The sequence below is a fragment of the Nansenia antarctica genome, assembly GCF_963989245.1.
Source record: "Nansenia antarctica genome assembly, chromosome: 2".
In the NCBI taxonomy this organism is placed as follows: domain Eukaryota; kingdom Metazoa; phylum Chordata; class Actinopteri; order Argentiniformes; family Microstomatidae; genus Nansenia; species Nansenia antarctica.
In genome coordinates, this window is record NC_137675.1 from 58,217,681 (window position 1) to 58,236,704 (window position 19,024).

Below are 19,024 nucleotides of genomic sequence, written 5' to 3' on the forward strand. Positions count from 1 at the left end.
CTCTCTACTACTCTTTACATTACATTACATGCATGTGATGCCAGAAATAAATCTGCAAAGTTCATTAAAATATCTATTTTTGAGTGAACAATCATTTTAATTGTCTTTATTTTTAGTTAGCACATGCCTACAACAACAACTAACAGCTTCAAGCTAAATTTAGAAGCTGATTTAGAAGATGATAGCTAAATAAGAGCGATTGAGTAATTGTGCGATAAGCTGTAATTTATGATCCGATTAGTCGACTAATCGTTAAAATAATCGGTGACTAGTCGACTATGAAAATAATCGTTTGTGGCAGCCCTACTTTACAATGGCCTCTCATTCACCCATTCATACACCAATGGTGGCAAGCTACCATGCAAGGTGCTGACCTGCTCATTGGGAGCAATTTGGGGTTCAGTGTCTTGCCCATGACACCTCGACATGTAGCCAGCCGGCGTTCGAACCAACGATCTGCCGACCTTGCGATCACTAGACGTAATCTAATAACTGTTAATCATGAACACCCCCAATTTCAAGTATTGCCATGTAGAGTTGGGTTCCAAACAAAGTTGGGTTCCAAAGTGACTACAAAAAGCAATACGAGTGAATGTGTGACTTGACAACAAGTACAAGGTCGGCATTTGTGCATGTGAGACTCACCATTTCATCAGGAACATCAGTTCACCACTGCTGTCTGATGCACCGATGATCCTCTCTGGGTCAAGGTTCCTGGCAAAGCCCCGTGGCTTTTCACTCTGAAACAGACAACACAATAAATAAATTACCATTTACCACAACGCAGATCAGCTCTCTGGGAACCTGCATACTTTACCTTTTTATGTGAACTGTAAGTAGGCTACACCTTGTGCAAACCAGGTCACATGAACCAGCAATGGCTCATAACGCAGGATCCCCATCTCCCGTTTGTGTAGCAGGACACCCCACTAACCCTAACCCTTATTAAGGGTCTTGATTTTCCCAAAATTGATTGATCAACTTTTAATACTTTTCAAGACACCGCGGATACCCTGATATCAACAACACTCCACAAAATTACTGTGAAAACTCATAAAGGTAAGTGAAGTAATCTTAACCACTCAATTAGCAGTGCAAGAGCATTCAAATACAGTCAGAACTGAATTAATGATATGCCTAAAAACTATTACAGTGACAGAATACAATAGTGACCTTATAAATTCAGCATTACATTTGTTGTCTTCTGGCAGAGATGCCATCATAGGATTATTTAGCCTGATCCATTCTCATCCTATTATATTTATATCGAGGATACACTACAGGCCTAGGTAGGACAGTAGAAAAGGTCATACAGGATTCCACTACTGGCCTATGAGGACAACTGATACTATGAGAACCGATGATATTTCACCTAAACATGAATATAGGCTGAACCATCCCTTTATGGTGGTTCAGGCTATAAAATAGGCTGAAAACTATAAAATGTATCCCTTACATTGTGATTACAATTCCTTACCTCTTCCTCTTCCTCCACTTTAGCTATTTTGGCCTTAGACATCATTTCCTGAAACACAAAAACATGCAAACAATTAAATCAAAATGAAACTATTAACTAGGCCCATTTGCCCCATTTCAAAGTATGTTAGCCTACCTCTTCAGACTTGACATCGGCAATGTTGTAATCTTCCTCACGCCCACGCTTCTTTCCTCCGACTTGAAAATAGAGAAAAAATAAATTACGTTAGAAGAAAACTAACACTCATCTCACTCACTCGCTCCTCCATCAACTGCTTCTCCTCTTCCTCCATGTCCTTAGTGAGGAGAACTTCAGGGACTCCATCTTCCGTCTGCTGCAGCTAGATTTACACGTATTGTAGACAAACCTGACGTTAGAAGAAAACGAACACTTTCATCCCATTCCTAACTTTTAAAAGATGTCAACAGCCCTACCGGTGTCAGGCACGGTCTCCTCCATCGCTGTACCCTGTGCTCCCTCAGACTCGGACACGCTGCGTGGTTCTTCCTTCAAGCTGTTAACATTTCATACATTTGCTAAGTTAGACGGATGGTCGACAAATATCACTGTAATAACGTCGATAGCAAGAAGTTATCACAAGTCTGCTAGCTAGTCGGCTAACAGCTGCAGCGAGGCTTGCACAAAGCAGACATTTGAAACATAACAGAACTTACCAACTCATGTTTGACAACTGAAAAACTTGTTTGCTAGCAGGGACGCACGCGGGAAGGGGGGTGCTGAGGGTGCTGCAGCCCCCCCTAGCGGCAGGCAGAAGGAGCTCCTCCTCAAGGTAGGTTCACTCCTGGCTGCATCACTACCCTGACAGAAGCGCTGAGACTGCTAATGAGAATTTTTTTTTAGCAACGGTGCTAATGAATGTTGTATGTGTAACTGAGTGGATATGGTAAACTCACTGCTCAAGTTAAATCCCCCCACTCACCTGTGCCTTAAATTGCCATTTCTGTGGGATAGCAGGTTAACCTTGGGTGTTTTGTGACGGTCACGTGTGTTGATGTATATCCATACGGAGGACCCAGGCTAGTGTGAGGTCAGAGTTCAAGGAAGCAATGGTGTTTGCAGCAGTGTGACGCCTGTTACAGATGACTGTATGTATGACCCCCCCCCCTGCAGATTGACGAGGAGCTGGTGCAGACTAGGGCTGGGCAAACGATCAAAATTTCTTTTTCGATAATCGCAAGAATTAACGATCAATTATCGATTAATTGATAACCTTTTTTTTCATTAAAGTTCATTAAAGTTTTTTTTTTTTTTTTCCTTGGGGAAAAAACTTTATTTGTGTTGCTATTGCACACATTCATTCATTCACATTCAAACTAGACACTACAGTCAGATAACAATCCTCTTAAACAAGGCAGTGAGTAGCCTAAATTGTTTAACTTAAAAACACATTTTACGTTATCAATAAAAATATAGAAAATAAGTAACTCACCATAGGAGCAGTAAAAAAACAGTTACTCACAAATAGGAGGATGACTGAAAACGTTAGTGTCCTTAAGAGCGTCCAGCTTAACTTAAATTTAAACTCCAGCGAGAGACTGTAGGCGGCAGGCCTACTGGTTCTTGTTCAGAAAGATGATCATGTTAACATGTTCAGGGGTGAGAGACGAACGCAATCTGGTGACACGTGGACAAACTAATTTCCATTATTATTATTAAAAAAAATATATATATATAATCTGGGAAGTTCCTCATACTGGACAGAATTCTGCCAGCGCTGAAGAAGAGAGGACACAAGGTAGTGATTGTGCTCAAACAAAACCTTTCCAAATCATGGGCAGGCCAGTTGTTGCATGACCACATTTTGTGTTCATTGCCTGTCTTTCTGCCCTGTTTCTGATATACCTTATTTTGTCTTTGCAGAACAAGGCAGCCCGTATTCGTGTGGGGAAAGGAGACAGACCACTGAACTATGAGCAGGCCCTTCACCCACATCACATTGGCCACCAGTGAGCTGCCAGCCTTCCTGCCTCTCACATTCTAATTCTGATATTATTCAACAAAGCCATCAAGCAGAAAACTGTCTATGCTCATTTCAGGCCTCAACTGGAAACTTATCAGTTACCTCTTATTCGTTATGAACGTGAACAAACTAACTGCTGTAGTACAGTGTGTCAATGCTAACCCTCACATCTTTTTCTCTCTTAGGTAACCTCAAAGGGGAGGGAGGAGCAGCTGATCGTACAGTAGAGGATGTGTCTGTGCGACGCTTCATGTTCGGAACATTCCATAACTGTCTGGCCAATGAGCTTGTGATAAAGAGGCGAGGTAATGTGCTGGTGATATGTGCTCTGATGCTGCAGAAACTGCCCCCACAGAAATTCTACTTCCTGATTGGCTACACAGAGGCACTGCTCTCCCACTTCTACAAATGCCCTGTGAAGTTGGAGATTCAGACACTGGAGAAGACAGTCTACAAATATCTTTGAGAAGCCACTGCTTAAGCCAGACTCAATTGACTTGAATGGGAAAGACTTGCCGGAGTACGATAGTTATGGAGATAGACTCCAGTTCTATGAGTGGAGCGGAGCCCCATAGGGGAGCTCTGCTCCTATTGGTTTACCCCGCTACCTAAAGTAGCCAATGACTGAATTTTTCGATGCCTGCGCCCGCCCTGGGGTGCTATATAAAGGGGCGTCCTTCGCTCCTCATTCTCCCAAACATACAATACAGCCGGGTTTGAACAAGTCGAAGTGGGCCAGCAGCCCTATGGGGCTCCGCTCCACTCATAGAACTTGAGTCTATCTCCATAACTATCGTTCTATATCGTGGAGCTCCGCCCCATAGGGGAGCTCTGCTCCTATTGGTTTAGGCGGAGCGAGCGAGGCCAAATGTACCCCCACTGAGACTATTAGTCCGAAAACAATCTCAGCGGCACCCGGAGCTGACCACTGATGTTGGTTCAAGACAACCTTAAAAAGTTGGCCCAACCCACACCGAGTCTGCTCCACTGATCTAGCCCTTACGTGAGCACGTAGGGTTGTAGATCTAACGGAACATGTCCTGGAGGAGGGTCCCCTCCCCAGGCACATCCGTATTCATCCTGACAGCACTTGAATAGAATCCCCATGACCAGGGTAATCCAAGTGCCTTCCCCACTACATCAGTCATCAGCAAAACTGAGGACAGAATGAGAAAAGGATGAGGAAGAAATATCACTGATCTAGCCCTTACGTGAGCACGTAGGGTTGTAGATCTAACGGAACATGTCCTGGAGGAGGGCCCCCTCCCCAGGCACATCCGTATTCATCCTGACAGCACTTGAATAGAATCCCCATGACCAGGGTAATCCAAGTGCCTTCCCCACTACATCAGTCATCAGCAAAACTGAGGACAGAATGAGAAAAGGATGAGGAAGAAATATCTTTCAAGTAATACCGTACAAAAGGTGATGGCGACGACCAAGACGCCGCCTCACATATCTCCTCCACTCCCACTCCCCTGAGAATGGCCACTGATGTGGCCATGCCCCTGGTGGAATGAGCCCGAATGCCAGTCGGCACGGGCTGCCCCTTCGATTCGTATGCGAGGCTAATCGCCTCGCAAATCCAATGGGACAGCCTCTGCTTCGAGAGTGGTGCCCCGGCTTTCTGTCCGCCGTAGCAGATCAGAAGCTGGGGAGAAGATCTCAGTCCTGCTGTGCGCTTCACATAATGTGCCAACGCGCGCACCGGACATAGACAATGTAAACGCCTCTCCCTCTCTCCGTCGTGAGGAGGAGGAAAAAAGGCGCTCAGAGCACAGCTCTGAACCCTAAACCCACGATTAACCTTAGGGATAAAAGCCGGGTTAGGGCGTAACACAGCTTTTGTTTCGTCATCAGATATGATCAAACAATCTGCCCGTGTCGAGAGAGCGCATAAATCACTCACTCGCTTAGCCGTAGTCAAGGCGAGGAGTAGACTCGTCTTGAGAGACAATAAACGCAACGACACAGTGTCAATGGGTTCGAATGGGGGCACGCACAGCGCCTCTAGCACAATCGACAGGTCCCATTTTGGCATTAGAGTCCTATGAGGGCGTCTAAGCCTACACACTCCAGTCAAAAAACGCTTAACCAGCGAATGACTGAACAGTGTCGTTGTCGCAAAACCCTCATGACAAGCTGAGATGGCAGCCGCGTAAACTTTAATAGTTCCCGCCGCCAATCCCTTGTCAAACAGCGACTGTAAGAAGCACAAGAACGTTTCGACCCGACAGCAGACTGGGTCAACGTCCTGTCCCTCACACCACTGTGTAAACACTCGCCAGCGGGCCGCATATCCCTTTGCAGTGGATTGCGCGCGCACTCTGAATGGTCTGAATGACCGCGTCTGTCAGACCCCTGCGTTCTAACAAGTCCCTCTCAGTAACCAGGCCATGAGAGGGCCCCCCATCATAGGCGGCCCCCTCACCAAGCCTCTGGCTTGAGAGAGTGCATCTTGTCGATGAGGTATGGGCCATGGGCCCTCTACCAACATCTCCATCAGTTCCGGAAACCCCGGGGCTCCGGGACGGTCCGGGGCTACAAGAATTAACTCTAGCCTCTCTGACCTCACTCGTGCCAACAGTGGGAGGATAGATGTCAGGGGTGGGAACGCGTATAACAGGACCCTCGGCCATGGGTGGTGTGCGAATGCATCGACTCCCAATGGCGGGTTGTCCTGTTCGCGCAGGGAGAACCAAAGGCGATACTGCGCATTCGTCCGTGACGCAAACAGATCCACTTCTGCTTGCCTGAACCGTGCCCAAATCAGAGACACAATGGAGGGTGCTAACCTCCAGTCGTCGTCCCTCGGGCCTCCCCGTGATAACAGATCTGCTCCTTCGTTGAGCAGACCTGGAATGTGGAGAGCTTTTAGCGAACTCAGGTGTGTGACAGCCCACAGACATACATCTGTCGCTAGGCGATGAAGTGACGCTGAGCGTACTCCCCCTTGACGATTGATGTATGCTACTGTTGTCCTGTTGTCAGATCTGACTAACACGTCCAGATCCTTTAACACCGGGGCAAAATGAAGTAGCGTTAACTTCACCGCCTCGAGTTCCAGCAGGTTGATGTGACGCGTCTCCAACGGTCCCCATCTTCCTGCCACCGAACCTGCCTGCCACACTCCTCCCCACCCAGTCAACGACGCGTCCGTGAAGACTGGGTAGTGGGATGCCGGTCTGCCCATGGCGACTCCGCGCGCGATGACGCGCGGGTCTCTCCAGTAGCTCAGGTCGGTTTTGACCGATCTCGGTATTACAATCAACTTGCGACGGTGTCTCACTGGATCCAGTCGCAGTCGTGCGAACCACCTCTGCAGTCTGCGCATGTGTAATAGGCCTAAGGGGACCACTACATGGGCTGCAGACATCAGTCCTAGTAAGGACATCATTGACAGAGCGGTGATTGTATTTGTCACTCGACACACCCGGAGAGCTGACGTCAGTGTCGCTCTCCGTGGTGCCGATAAACTGGCCCTCATCTTGGCAGTATCCAACTGAATGCCTAGATAGGAAAACTGTTGAGCCGGCCACGGAGCACTCTTTGTCCAGTTGACAGCTAACCCCAGCTGAGTGAGGTGCTGCACCAGTGAGGTTGCGTCCCGAATGGCTCGATTTGGGCATTGGGCCAAGACCAGTAGGTCGTCGAGATATGCTAATATGCGTATCCCGTTTCGCCTCAGTGGTTCGAGTGCTGTCTGCACGCATTTGGAGAAAGTTCGAGGAGCAAGCGCGTACCCGAAGGGCAGGCGCGTGTACTCGTAAACCTTCCCTTGGAAGGCAAAACGTAGAAATTTCCTGTGCCTCTCTGTGATTGGCACATGAAAATACGCGTCCCTCAGGTCTATGCTGATTCCGTAGTCGCCCTTCTGTATACAAGACAGAAGGCGCCTCGTCGTCAACATACGAAAGGGGCGTTTCGCCACTCTCTCGTTGAGGACCCTTAAATCTAGTATGGGTCTCATGCCTCCGGATTTCTTTGGGACAAGGAAATACGGGGAGTACCACCCCATGTCCCACTGGTCCCTCGGAACCATTGTCACTGCGCCCTTTGTTAGGAGATTCGTAATCTCCTCCTGGAGCGCACGTGTTTTTATCGGGCAGGACAAAACAGTCTCTCTCACGCCCCTGAAGGGCGGAGGAGGCTGAATGAACTGTAGTGCATATCCCCTCCTCAATGTCCTGTCCAGCCAGCCCGACAGAATACCTGCCCCTTCTAGCCATTCTGCATAACGCAACGACAGCGGCTGGGCCGTCTGTTGTGGTGCAGTCGACAGAAAAAGCTTGAATTTCTGTATGACCCCAGCCGCCGCTGCACACCGAGGAGGTGGCACAGCCCAAGGTGGGGTCATTTCGAAAGGGATGGGCTGCCGTCTGTAAAGAGTGTTTGTTATGTGTAACAATGCCCTTTATTGACGCAGGTTTATTATGCCTGATAATCAAAGAACCGGCCGCACGCTCATGAGCTGGGCCAGATCCTGATAGACATGGAGGGGTTTTTGATGTAAATAACGGTCCCTCTATACGGCTACAGACAGGGGTGTTTAACCCCGTTTGTGGAGGAGGAGACGAGGAGAGGAAGCTGCTTTTAGACTGTTGAGATTCCTTCCCAACACAAACATGCACCATGTCTCTTCTTTGTCGCCCTATCAGTTAGTGACAATGACCTGCTTTTTCATTGGACGATGATCTGATTCGTTGAGCATGTTCCATTGGATGAAGTCTTTCTTATCAATGTGTCTCCTGCAATCCACTGTTTGCTTATACGATGTTTGTGTCCTGGACAGTACACCGTCCCTCAGACCCGGAGCCCATGTGTTAGTCTTTGGAGCACAGAATTGTGTATTGTATCATTGTGAGTATTGCATCATATCGTATTACATTGTATCATATAGTTTTTGGACACATCATACTCTATTGTAGTGTTTTATATCATACATCACTGTATTGTATATATTGTATTAATTTTAATTAATGAAGAAATGTAATTTATTTTCTAGTATATTAAGTATGGTTTATGATTATAATGATTGTATGGTATTGTATTGTATGGTTCTAGACAGCAGTCCTACCATGGGGAACAATGCTTGCACTCCAGAGACTCCAGAGACTGTCAACTGTCTGTATGAAGTGGCGAGCCAAGCAGGTATCCTCCCTGACATCACCTTGGACCCCACCCTCATCACCCTGCTCTCCCTCAACTCCACCACTGCTCTGGAGCAGCAATACGCTGCCATCCAGCAGAACCTGTCATCTGAACAGCTAACAGCCTTCAACCGGGACCTGACGTCAGCCTTTGGGGGGAGTACCAAGGTGAGTTACGGGGGGGTGGGGATCGTAGCTCTGGCTCTCTCCCTGCTCTTCGAGGTCCTAGCCCACCAGATAAAGGGGCAGGTATCACGCCTTGACCCCATTCAGCGCATCTTTGGAGCGGACACCTCCTCTCAGATCGCCACTCTCGTCAGCGAGTACCTGAAGCAGGTCTCCGGAGTCGCCAACAACCAGACCAAGATGGCGGAGGTTCTAGAACTCTACGACAGGAAGTTGAGGTACGAGCTACTGGACTTCATGGAACGCATGCTGATGCAGCGGCGCATGAGCTCGGCTGGGATGAAACAGTGGCTGAACGGCGCCGCGTTCCACGTGCACATGCGTATCCACAGCAACCGTCTAATGGCCGTGGATTCTGCATCAGAAAGCCGCCTTGAACTAAACCAGTACTACCTGCAGAACTTCACAGAGCTGTTGCTTACTTATAGAAATTATCTGGCAAAGAACATCCAGGAGACACCAGCCTCAAGGCCCCAGAAGGGAGCTCCATCCCAAGGCTCAGGCCTGCTGGTGGTGGAGCCCTTCAGGAACACGTCCCATGGGGTGCAGCACCGCCCCTGTGAGGCCAAGGCCCTAGGAGAGACCCTGGTGGTCCGCATTATCGCTGCTCAGAAACTCCAACACATCAAAGACTTCTTTCTGAGGACAGTGAAGGACTTTGACATGCTGATTAAGCAGCAGGGAGATTTTCAGCTGAAGAGTTAAAATATTACTATGAAAATGATAGTGTATTCTGATTGTTACAAATTGGTCTGGATTGGTAACCTTGATTATTTGGTGAAATAAAACAACGTTCCACCACATTCTCTCAACTGCGATTTATATGTTTGTATTGTGAAATGATTATGCAAAAGCAGCCCCTTTTTGTTTGTTGATCTTGCTGCAGCTATAATTACCTTATCATAAACCAAAATATAAGGTTGTTTTACTCCATTATTGTAGTAGGCTTTGTTAGCTTTTGCATCCAGAGATCGATGTTTGAGATTGGTCACATGTCCCATCTCTCAACTGTATAACAAAACAATTAGTAGACCTATTGTTTCAACCATTTGCACCTTTAAAGACCTTGTCAATATTTTTCCAGACCTCACCGCCATTTCGAGCTGTAACCGTTTACATCAGTGAGACCTTTAACTTAACAGTTTGAGTTTGCAATAGACTAGACCACTATCATACAACAGAATTTCCGGTTCATCTTTGTTTTTTAATCAAACTAATAAATTCACGAACTTTTACTCAAAGTTTTTAGGACTCAAACTCTTTGGACAGAGTCTAATTCAGAAAAATACCTACAAAATTCAAGACCTCATAAAATCGTGATAAGACTTTTTAATACTTATTAAGGGTCTTGATTTTCCCAAAATTGATTTATCAACTTTTAATACTTTTCAAGACACCGCGGATACCCTGAGATATCAAACAACGTAACTTTTATAATTCCCTTCCCATATCATTTCGTTTAGTTCCTCCCATTGCTTAGGACTGAAGAGTGGCTATAAACATATGTTTATTTGGTTGGCTTCTGCTGGGTCTTAATAAACATGATCATGTTTAACCCATAAGAACCCGGATCCATTTCTCCTTCAAGAAAAATTATGGGGGATATAAAACAGATTATTAGACCACATAGAACACATCTGACATTGTTTTCTAAATACTACCCCCTAGTGGCAAAGATCTGAAATACATATATGTCACATTGGGTGTTAAACCTATTCCTCATTGGAAAATAAATCAACCTGACAATCTCTTTCTGTTTGTCTTTTTATTTGCAAAACATGGCAGGAACAGGGCCATTTGGGCCATTTGTCAGGGCCATTTGACATTTGACATTTGAACAGGGACATTTGAACAGGGACATTTGTCAGGTGCTACTGTGACTCATCCTCAGTCCAGGTGAGCCTCTCCTCATAGAAGGCTATGACCACCTGAGGACAGCGAGTGTTTGCCTCACGGGCCGGAACCAGATCAACCTCGTCTGACCCCTTCCTGTAGAGCAGAGGGAGAAAAAGAATAGCTCAGGACTCATACTAATTATAGACCTTTAGTAGCAAGTTTGATAAACTTCCATCATGTCAGTCATGCTCTCATTTCCATGGCAACCCAAAGCTTACAAACTAGCAAGGACAGAAGCGTATTTATTTAAGACATTTCTGAAAATGTCCCTAATAAAAAGGCAGATTCACATAAGTGTAAACAAAAGTTGGAAGTGCATTATGAAAAGTACGGTAGTAAGGAGGACTTCAAAAGGCAGGGAGTACGCAGGGATGGGTTATGATTCAGTTTTAGTAATTCTATAGTAAGGATGTAAAACCATATAGCCTGTATACCAGCCAACTTAATGGCAATCAAATTGTCTGTGATTAATGTCCAGTATTCATTACGAGCCACCAGAATCGACCATTTAGGGCCAATCCCATTACACCCCTTCGGCTCAGTTTTGAACGTTCACGTGTAGGGGTGTCCCAATTCTTGTTTTCATTTAGAGTATGGCTCTGTTTGGAGATTTTTCATGACAAGACTACATTCAGACCCATGGCCCTACCTCCCAGGATGCCTTGCGAATCATCAGAAATCAGATTTTGCTCTAGGCAATGTGGAAGACAACCACAAATGTTATTAGTTTCTCTGTAATTACTTGTTAATAAAGATTTGAAAAATTATAACCATATTATTATCTTAGTTTAATGTCCTTTCAATGTATTATAGACCTTTTCTTTATAACAAGCACAACCATTTTTCCATGTCGCATTTTCCCCCTTCGATGGCATGAAGCTATAGCTATGGCACTTCTTGAACCAAAACACGCAATCTAATCCGAACAGTTGTTATTATGCCATATTATTGATGGGTTATATCATGTAGCTGACTAATAACATGGACAGCGGCTGTTTCTCCAGCGTTCCTGTCATATCGGATTTTAGAACTCCATAAAAATAAATCTGCGCTCTGTGTCTAATGTTATCTATCTGACGTTACATGTTTTGTGCATGATAGTGGTGCATTTTAACATTTCATGTCGCATTTCCCCCCTTTGATGGCATATGACGCTATTGCACTTATTAAACTAAAACTGCGCTCCGTGTCTACTAACGTTATCTACCTAATGTTACATATTTTACGGCTGATTTGGGCATGATAGTCATGCATTTTGACATATTTCCATGTCGTATTTCCCCCCTTTGATGGCATATGACACCCGAATTTAACTAAAGCCACGAAGTTGTTGCACGGTTGTCCTATATCAGTGCAGACTGGCACGGTAGGAGCACAGTTGATAGCCTACAGAGCACTGTTATTCTGTCATGGTCTGATAATTAAGTATTGTTATTTGTTATTTGATGACTTGATTTGACGTGTTTGATCGATTGATAGTGTAAAAATTTAAATTGTGAATGAATCACTAACGTCAATGTTTTTCTATGACACTACTGATGACCCATCAGGGTCTTGAAGGGTTGTCCCATTTAATTGGGAAAGATTTCAACCACTACCTACGCCTTGTGGCTCTGTTCAGAGGCCGTGGCTCCAAAGTGAGCAGCACTCCAAAACGAGCCGTAGGGAAGGGAATCGGGAATGGGCCTTAAAAGCCGTCCTAAAACCCCCCTAGCAGCCATAACTCTCCCCTGACCCCCATCTAAGACCCTTTTTCAGTTAGGGAAAAACCCAGCAGAAAGTCAATTTTTTTAATTATCAAACTTACACCTCTGGTTTTATCAACCCACCACCATCTGCCAATGTTATTTTACTAAATGAATCAAATCAATCAATAAGAATAACCGGTTACATTTCTAGTCAACGGTTAATCTAAATGGTAAATGGACTGACTTAAAGCGCCTTATTCCATAGCGCTTTACAATAGGGCTGCCACGATTAGTCGACTAGTCGCGACGACGTCGATTACCAAAATCGTCGCCGACATATTTGGTAATCGACGTCGTCGCATGTTTTTTTGTAGCTGAAATAAGCGATAAGCATTCGCTTTCTTCCCTGAAGCTGCCACTGGCTAGCGTCTCCCAGTGTCTTTGATGTACATGCGCAGTGTCGGTCATCCGGGGCACACGTGACATCCCCGGAAAAACAAACAGAGAAATGTCTTCCCGTCCTCGTACGTCTAAAGTGTGGGGGCATTTCAACCACAACGTTGAAAAAAAGAATGTGAAATGTAAAATTTGCAAAGCTGAACTCGCTTATCATGGCAGCACGTCTATGATGCGCGAGCATCTCAAAAGGAAGCACGTTGTGGCAGATGACGAGGAAGACGATGGCTCGTCTCGGTAAGCTAGTTAGCTTGTTATTGGCTAACGATATCGTTACGTTAAAAGCCTTCTTACATTATTTTACGTTATGTGCTGTAACGTTGTCATCAAAGCGATACTTATCAAATAGCTAAAAATGTTGTCTTAACGTTACAGTGCTAAGAAGGCGCGTTCTACTATGGATAGTTATCTTGTCAAGATGCCAACGTGCACACCCCAGCAAGCCACCGTCCTGACCGGATCAATCCTGAACATGCTGGTTAAGGATATGAGACCCTTGTCCATGGTTGCTGACGAACCTTTTCTCTACAAACATTTCTTTTTGTGGATAATTGCTCTTTTTTAGTTGCCTTAGTGCCTACCTCATTTTATTTTGCAGCACTATTCAATACATTTAAAATGTATGTTTGATGCCAGAGATGAGTGAAGCAAAGCAAAACTTTTGTACTCTGTACAAGTATTTATTTTTGTTTTTGTATTCTTTTGGTTGCCTAGTGCCTAGCCTACCTCATTTTACTCAGCAGTTTGCACTCTCTACTACTCTTTACATTACATTACATGCATGTGATGCCAGAAATAAATCTGCAAAGTTCATTAAAATATCTATTTTTGAGTGAACAATCATTTTAATTGTCTTTATTTTTAGTTAGCACATGCCTACAACAACAACTAACAACTTCAAGCTAAATTTAGAAGCTGATTTAGAAGATGATAGCTAAATAAGAGCGATTGAGTAATTGTGCGATAAGCTGTAATTTATGATCCGATTAGTCGACTAATCGTTAAAATAATCGGTGACTAGTCGACTATGAAAATAATCGTTTGTGGCAGCCCTACTTTACAATGGCCTCTCATTCACCCATTCATACACCAATGGTGGCAAGCTACCATGCAAGGTGCTGACCTGCTCATTGGGAGCAATTTGGGGTTCAGTGTCTTGCCCATGACACCTCGACATGTAGCCAGCCGGCGTTCGAACCAACGATCTGCCGACCTTGCGATCACTAGACGTAATCTAATAACTGTTAATCATGAACACCCCCAATTTCAAGTATTGCCATGTAGAGTTGGGTTCCAAACAAAGTTGGGTTCCAAAGTGACTACAAAAAGCAATACGAGTGAATGTGTGACTTGACAACAAGTACAAGGTCGGCATTTGTGCATGTGAGACTCACCATTTCATCAGGAACATCAGTTCACCACTGCTGTCTGATGCACCGATGATCCTCTCTGGGTCAAGGTTCCTGGCAAAGCCCCGTGGCTTTTCACTCTGAAACAGACAACACAATAAATAAATTACCATTTACCACAACGCAGATCAGCTCTCTGGGAACCTGCATACTTTACCTTTTTATGTGAACTGTAAGTAGGCTACACCTTGTGCAAACCAGGTCACATGAACCAGCAATGGCTCATAACGCAGGATCCCCATCTCCCGTTTGTGTAGCAGGACACCCCACTAACCCTAACCCTTATTAAGGGTCTTGATTTTCCCAAAATTGATTGATCAACTTTTAATACTTTTCAAGACACCGCGGATACCCTGATATCAACAACACTCCACAAAATTACTGTGAAAACTCATAAAGGTAAGTGAAGTAATCTTAACCACTCAATTAGCAGTGCAAGAGCATTCAAATACAGTCAGAACTGAATTAATGATATGCCTAAAAACTATTACAGTGACAGAATACAATAGTGACCTTATAAATTCAGCATTACATTTGTTGTCTTCTGGCAGAGATGCCATCATAGGATTATTTAGCCTGATCCATTCTCATCCTATTATATTTATATCGAGGATACACTACAGGCCTAGGTAGGACAGTAGAAAAGGTCATACAGGATTCCACTACTGGCCTATGAGGACAACTGATACTATGAGAACCGATGATATTTCACCTAAACATGAATATAGGCTGAACCATCCCTTTATGGTGGTTCAGGCTATAAAATAGGCTGAAAACTATAAAATGTATCCCTTACATTGTGATTACAATTCCTTACCTCTTCCTCTTCCTCCACTTTAGCTATTTTGGCCTTAGACATCATTTCCTGAAACACAAAAACATGCAAACAATTAAATCAAAATGAAACTATTAACTAGGCCCATTTGCCCCATTTCAAAGTATGTTAGCCTACCTCTTCAGACTTGACATCGGCAATGTTGTAATCTTCCTCACGCCCACGCTTCTTTCCTCCGACTTGAAAATAGAGAAAAAATAAATTACGTTAGAAGAAAACTAACACTCATCTCTTTTTTCACTCGCTCCTCCATCAACTGCTTCTCCTCTTCCTCCATGTCCTTAGTGAGGAGAACTTCAGGGACTCCATCTTCCGTCTGCTGCAGCTAGATTTACACGTATTGTAGACAAACCTGACGTTAGAAGAAAACGAACACTTTCATCCCATTCCTAACTTTTAAAAGATGTCAACAGCCCTACCGGTGTCAGGCACGGTCTCCTCCATCGCTGTACCCTGTGCTCCCTCAGACTCGGACACGCTGCGTGGTTCTTCCTTCAAGCTGTTAACATTTCATACATTTGCTAAGTTAGACGGATGGTCGACAAATATCACTGTAATAACGTCGATAGCAAGAAGTTATCACAAGTCTGCTAGCTAGTCGGCTAACAGCTGCAGCGAGGCTTGCACAAAGCAGACATTTGAAACATAACAGAACTTACCAACTCATGTTTGACAACTGAAAAACTTGTTTGCTAGCAGGGACGCACGCGGGAAGGGGGGTGCTGAGGGTGCTGCAGCCCCCCCTAGCGGCAGGCAGAAGGAGCTCCTCCTCAAGGTAGGTTCACTCCTGGCTGCATCACTACCCTGACAGAAGCGCTGAGACTGCTAATGAGAAATTATTTTTAGCAACGGTGCTAATGAATGTTGTATGTGTAACTGAGTGGATATGGTAAACTCACTGCTCAAGTTAAATCCCCCCACTCACCTGTGCCTTAAATTGCCATTTCTGTGGGATAGCAGGTTAACCTTGGGTGTTTTGTGACGGTCACGTGTGTTGATGTATATCCATACGGAGGACCCAGGCTAGTGTGAGGTCAGAATTCAAGGAAGCAATGGTGTTTGCAGCAGTGTGACGCCTGTTACAGATGACTGTATGTATGACCCCCCCCCCCCCCCCTGCAGATTGACGAGGAGCTGGTGCAGACTAGGGCTGGGCAAACGATCAAAATTTCTTTTTCGATAATCGCAAGAATTAACGATCAATTATCGATTAATTGATAACCTTTTTTTTCATTAAAGTTCATTAAAGTTTTTTTTTTTTTTTTCCTTGGGGAAAAAACTTTATTTGTGTTGCTATTGCACACATTCATTCATTCACATTCAAACTAGACACTACAGTCAGATAACAATCCTCTTAAACAAGGCAGTGAGTAGCCTAAATTGTTTAACTTAAAAACACATTTTACGTTATCAATAAAAATATAGAAAATAAGTAACTCACCATAGGAGCAGTAAAAAAACAGTTACTCACAAATAGGAGGATGACTGAAAACGTTAGTGTCCTTAAGAGCGTCCAGCTTAACTTAAATTTAAACTCCAGCGAGAGACTGTAGGCGGCAGGCCTACTGGTTCTTGTTCAGAAAGATGATCATGTTAACATGTTCAGGGGTGAGAGACGAACGCAATCTGGTGACACGTGGACAAACTAATTTCCATTATTATTATTAAAAAAAAAATATATATATAATCTGGGAAGTTCCTCATACTGGACAGAATTCTGCCAGCGCTGAAGAAGAGAGGACACAAGGTAGTGATTGTGCTCAAACAAAACCTTTCCAAATCATGGGCAGGCCAGTTGTTGCATGACCACATTTTGTGTTCATTGCCTGTCTTTCTGCCCTGTTTCTGATATACCTTATTTTGTCTTTGCAGAACAAGGCAGCCCGTATTCGTGTGGGGAAAGGAGACAGACCACTGAACTATGAGCAGGCCCTTCACCCACATCACATTGGCCACCAGTGAGCTGCCAGCCTTCCTGCCTCTCACATTCTAATTCTGATATTATTCAACAAAGCCATCAAGCAGAAAACTGTCTATGCTCATTTCAGGCCTCAACTGGAAACTTATCAGTTACCTCTTATTCGTTATGAACGTGAACAAACTAACTGCTGTAGTACAGTGTGTCAATGCTAACCCTCACATCTTTTTCTCTCTTAGGTAACCTCAAAGGGGAGGGAGGAGCAGCTGATCGTACAGTAGAGGATGTGTCTGTGCGACGCTTCATGTTCGGAACATTCCATAACTGTCTGGCCAATGAGCTTGTGATAAAGAGGCGAGGTAATGTGCTGGTGATATGTGCTCTGATGCTGCAGAAACTGCCCCCACAGAAATTCTACTTCCTGATTGGCTACACAGAGGCACTGCTCTCCCACTTCTACAAATGCCCTGTGAAGTTGGAGATTCAGACACTGGAGAAGACAGTCTACAAATATCTTTGAGAAGCCACTGCTTAAGCCAGACTCAATTGACTTGAATGGGAAAGACTTGCCGGAGTACGATAGTTATGGAGATAGACTCCAGTTCTATGAGTGGAGCGGAGCCCCATAGGGGAGCTCTGCTCCTATTGGTTTACCCCGCTACCTAAAGTAGCCAATGACTGAATTTTTCGATGCCTGCGCCCGCCCTGGGGTGCTATATAAAGGGGCGTCCTTCGCTCCTCATTCTCCCAAACATACAATACAGCCGGGTTTGAACAAGTCGAAGTGGGCCAGCAGCCCTATGGGGCTCCGCTCCACTCATAGAACTTGAGTCTATCTCCATAACTATCGTTCTATATCGTGGAGCTCCGCCCCATAGGGGAGCTCTGCTCCTATTGGTTTAGGCGGAGCGAGCGAGGCCAAATGTACCCCCACTGAGACTATTAGTCCGAAAACAATCTCAGCGGCACCCGGAGCTGACCACTGATGTTGGTTCAAGACAACCTTAAAAAGTTGGCCCAACCCACACCGAGTCTGCTCCACTGATCTAGCCCTTACGTGAGCACGTAGGGTTGTAGATCTAACGGAACATGTCCTGGAGGAGGGTCCCCTCCCCAGGCACATCCGTATTCATCCTGACAGCACTTGAATAGAATCCCCATGACCAGGGTAATCCAAGTGCCTTCCCCACTACATCAGTCATCAGCAAAACTGAGGACAGAATGAGAAAAGGATGAGGAAGAAATATCACTGATCTAGCCCTTACGTGAGCACGTAGGGTTGTAGATCTAACGGAACATGTCCTGGAGGAGGGTCCCCTCCCCAGGCACATCCGTATTCATCCTGACAGCACTTGAATAGAATCCCCATGACCAGGGTAATCCAAGTGCCTTCCCCACTACATCAGTCATCAGCAAAACTGAGGACAGAATGAGAAAAGGATGAGGAAGAAATATCTTTCAAGTAATACCGTACAAAAGGTGATGGCGACGACCAAGACGCCGCCTCACATATCTCCTCCACTCCCACTCCCCTGAGAATGGCCACTGATGTGGCCATGCCCCTGGTGGAATGAGCCCGAATGCCAGTCGGCACGGGCTGCCCCTTCGATTCGTATGCGAGGCTAATCGCCTCGCAAATCCAATGGGACAGCCTCTGCTTCGAGAGTGGTGCCCCGGCTTTCTGTCCGCCGTAGCAGATCAGAAGCTGGGGAGAAGATCTCAGTCCTGCTGTGCGCTTCACATAATGTGCCAACGCGCGCACCGGACATAGACAATGTAAACGCCTCTCCCTCTCTCCGTCGTGAGGAGGAGGAAAAAAGGCGCTCAGAGCACAGCTCTGAACCCTAAACCCACGATTAACCTTAGGGATAAAAGCCGGGTTAGGGCGTAACACAGCTTTTGTTTCGTCATCAGATATGATCAAACAATCTGCCCGTGTCGAGAGAGCGCATAAATCACTCACTCGCTTAGCCGTAGTCAAGGCGAGGAGTAGACTCGTCTTGAGAGACAATAAACGCAACGACACAG

At 45.2% G+C, this 19,024-nt stretch overlaps 1 protein-coding gene across 1 annotated transcript; it reads left to right on the plus strand.

Annotated features, from left to right (window-relative positions):
- The first annotated feature begins 7,835 nt into the window (after positions 1–7,835).
- On the plus strand, positions 7,836–10,372 carry LOC308149463 (uncharacterized protein). Its single transcript, XM_080522319.1, has 2 exons — positions 7,836–8,318; positions 8,523–10,372. Exons 1-2 carry the CDS (start codon positions 8,168–8,170, stop codon positions 9,497–9,499), a joined length of 1,128 nt encoding a protein of 375 aa, XP_080378445.1. The 5' UTR covers positions 7,836–8,167; the 3' UTR covers positions 9,500–10,372.
- The last annotated feature ends 8,652 nt before the right edge of the window (positions 10,373–19,024 follow it).

Bases quoted from the DNA above. Each gene is read 5' to 3' on its own strand.
- LOC308149463 (XM_080522319.1), top strand. From the start codon at position 8,168: ATGTTCCATTGGATGAAGTCTTTCTTATCAATGTGTCTCCTGCAATCC. The intron at 8,319-8,522 runs GTGAGTATTGCA...GTATGGTTCTAG, and splicing joins GAATTGTGTATTGTATCATT to ACAGCAGTCCTACCATGGGG.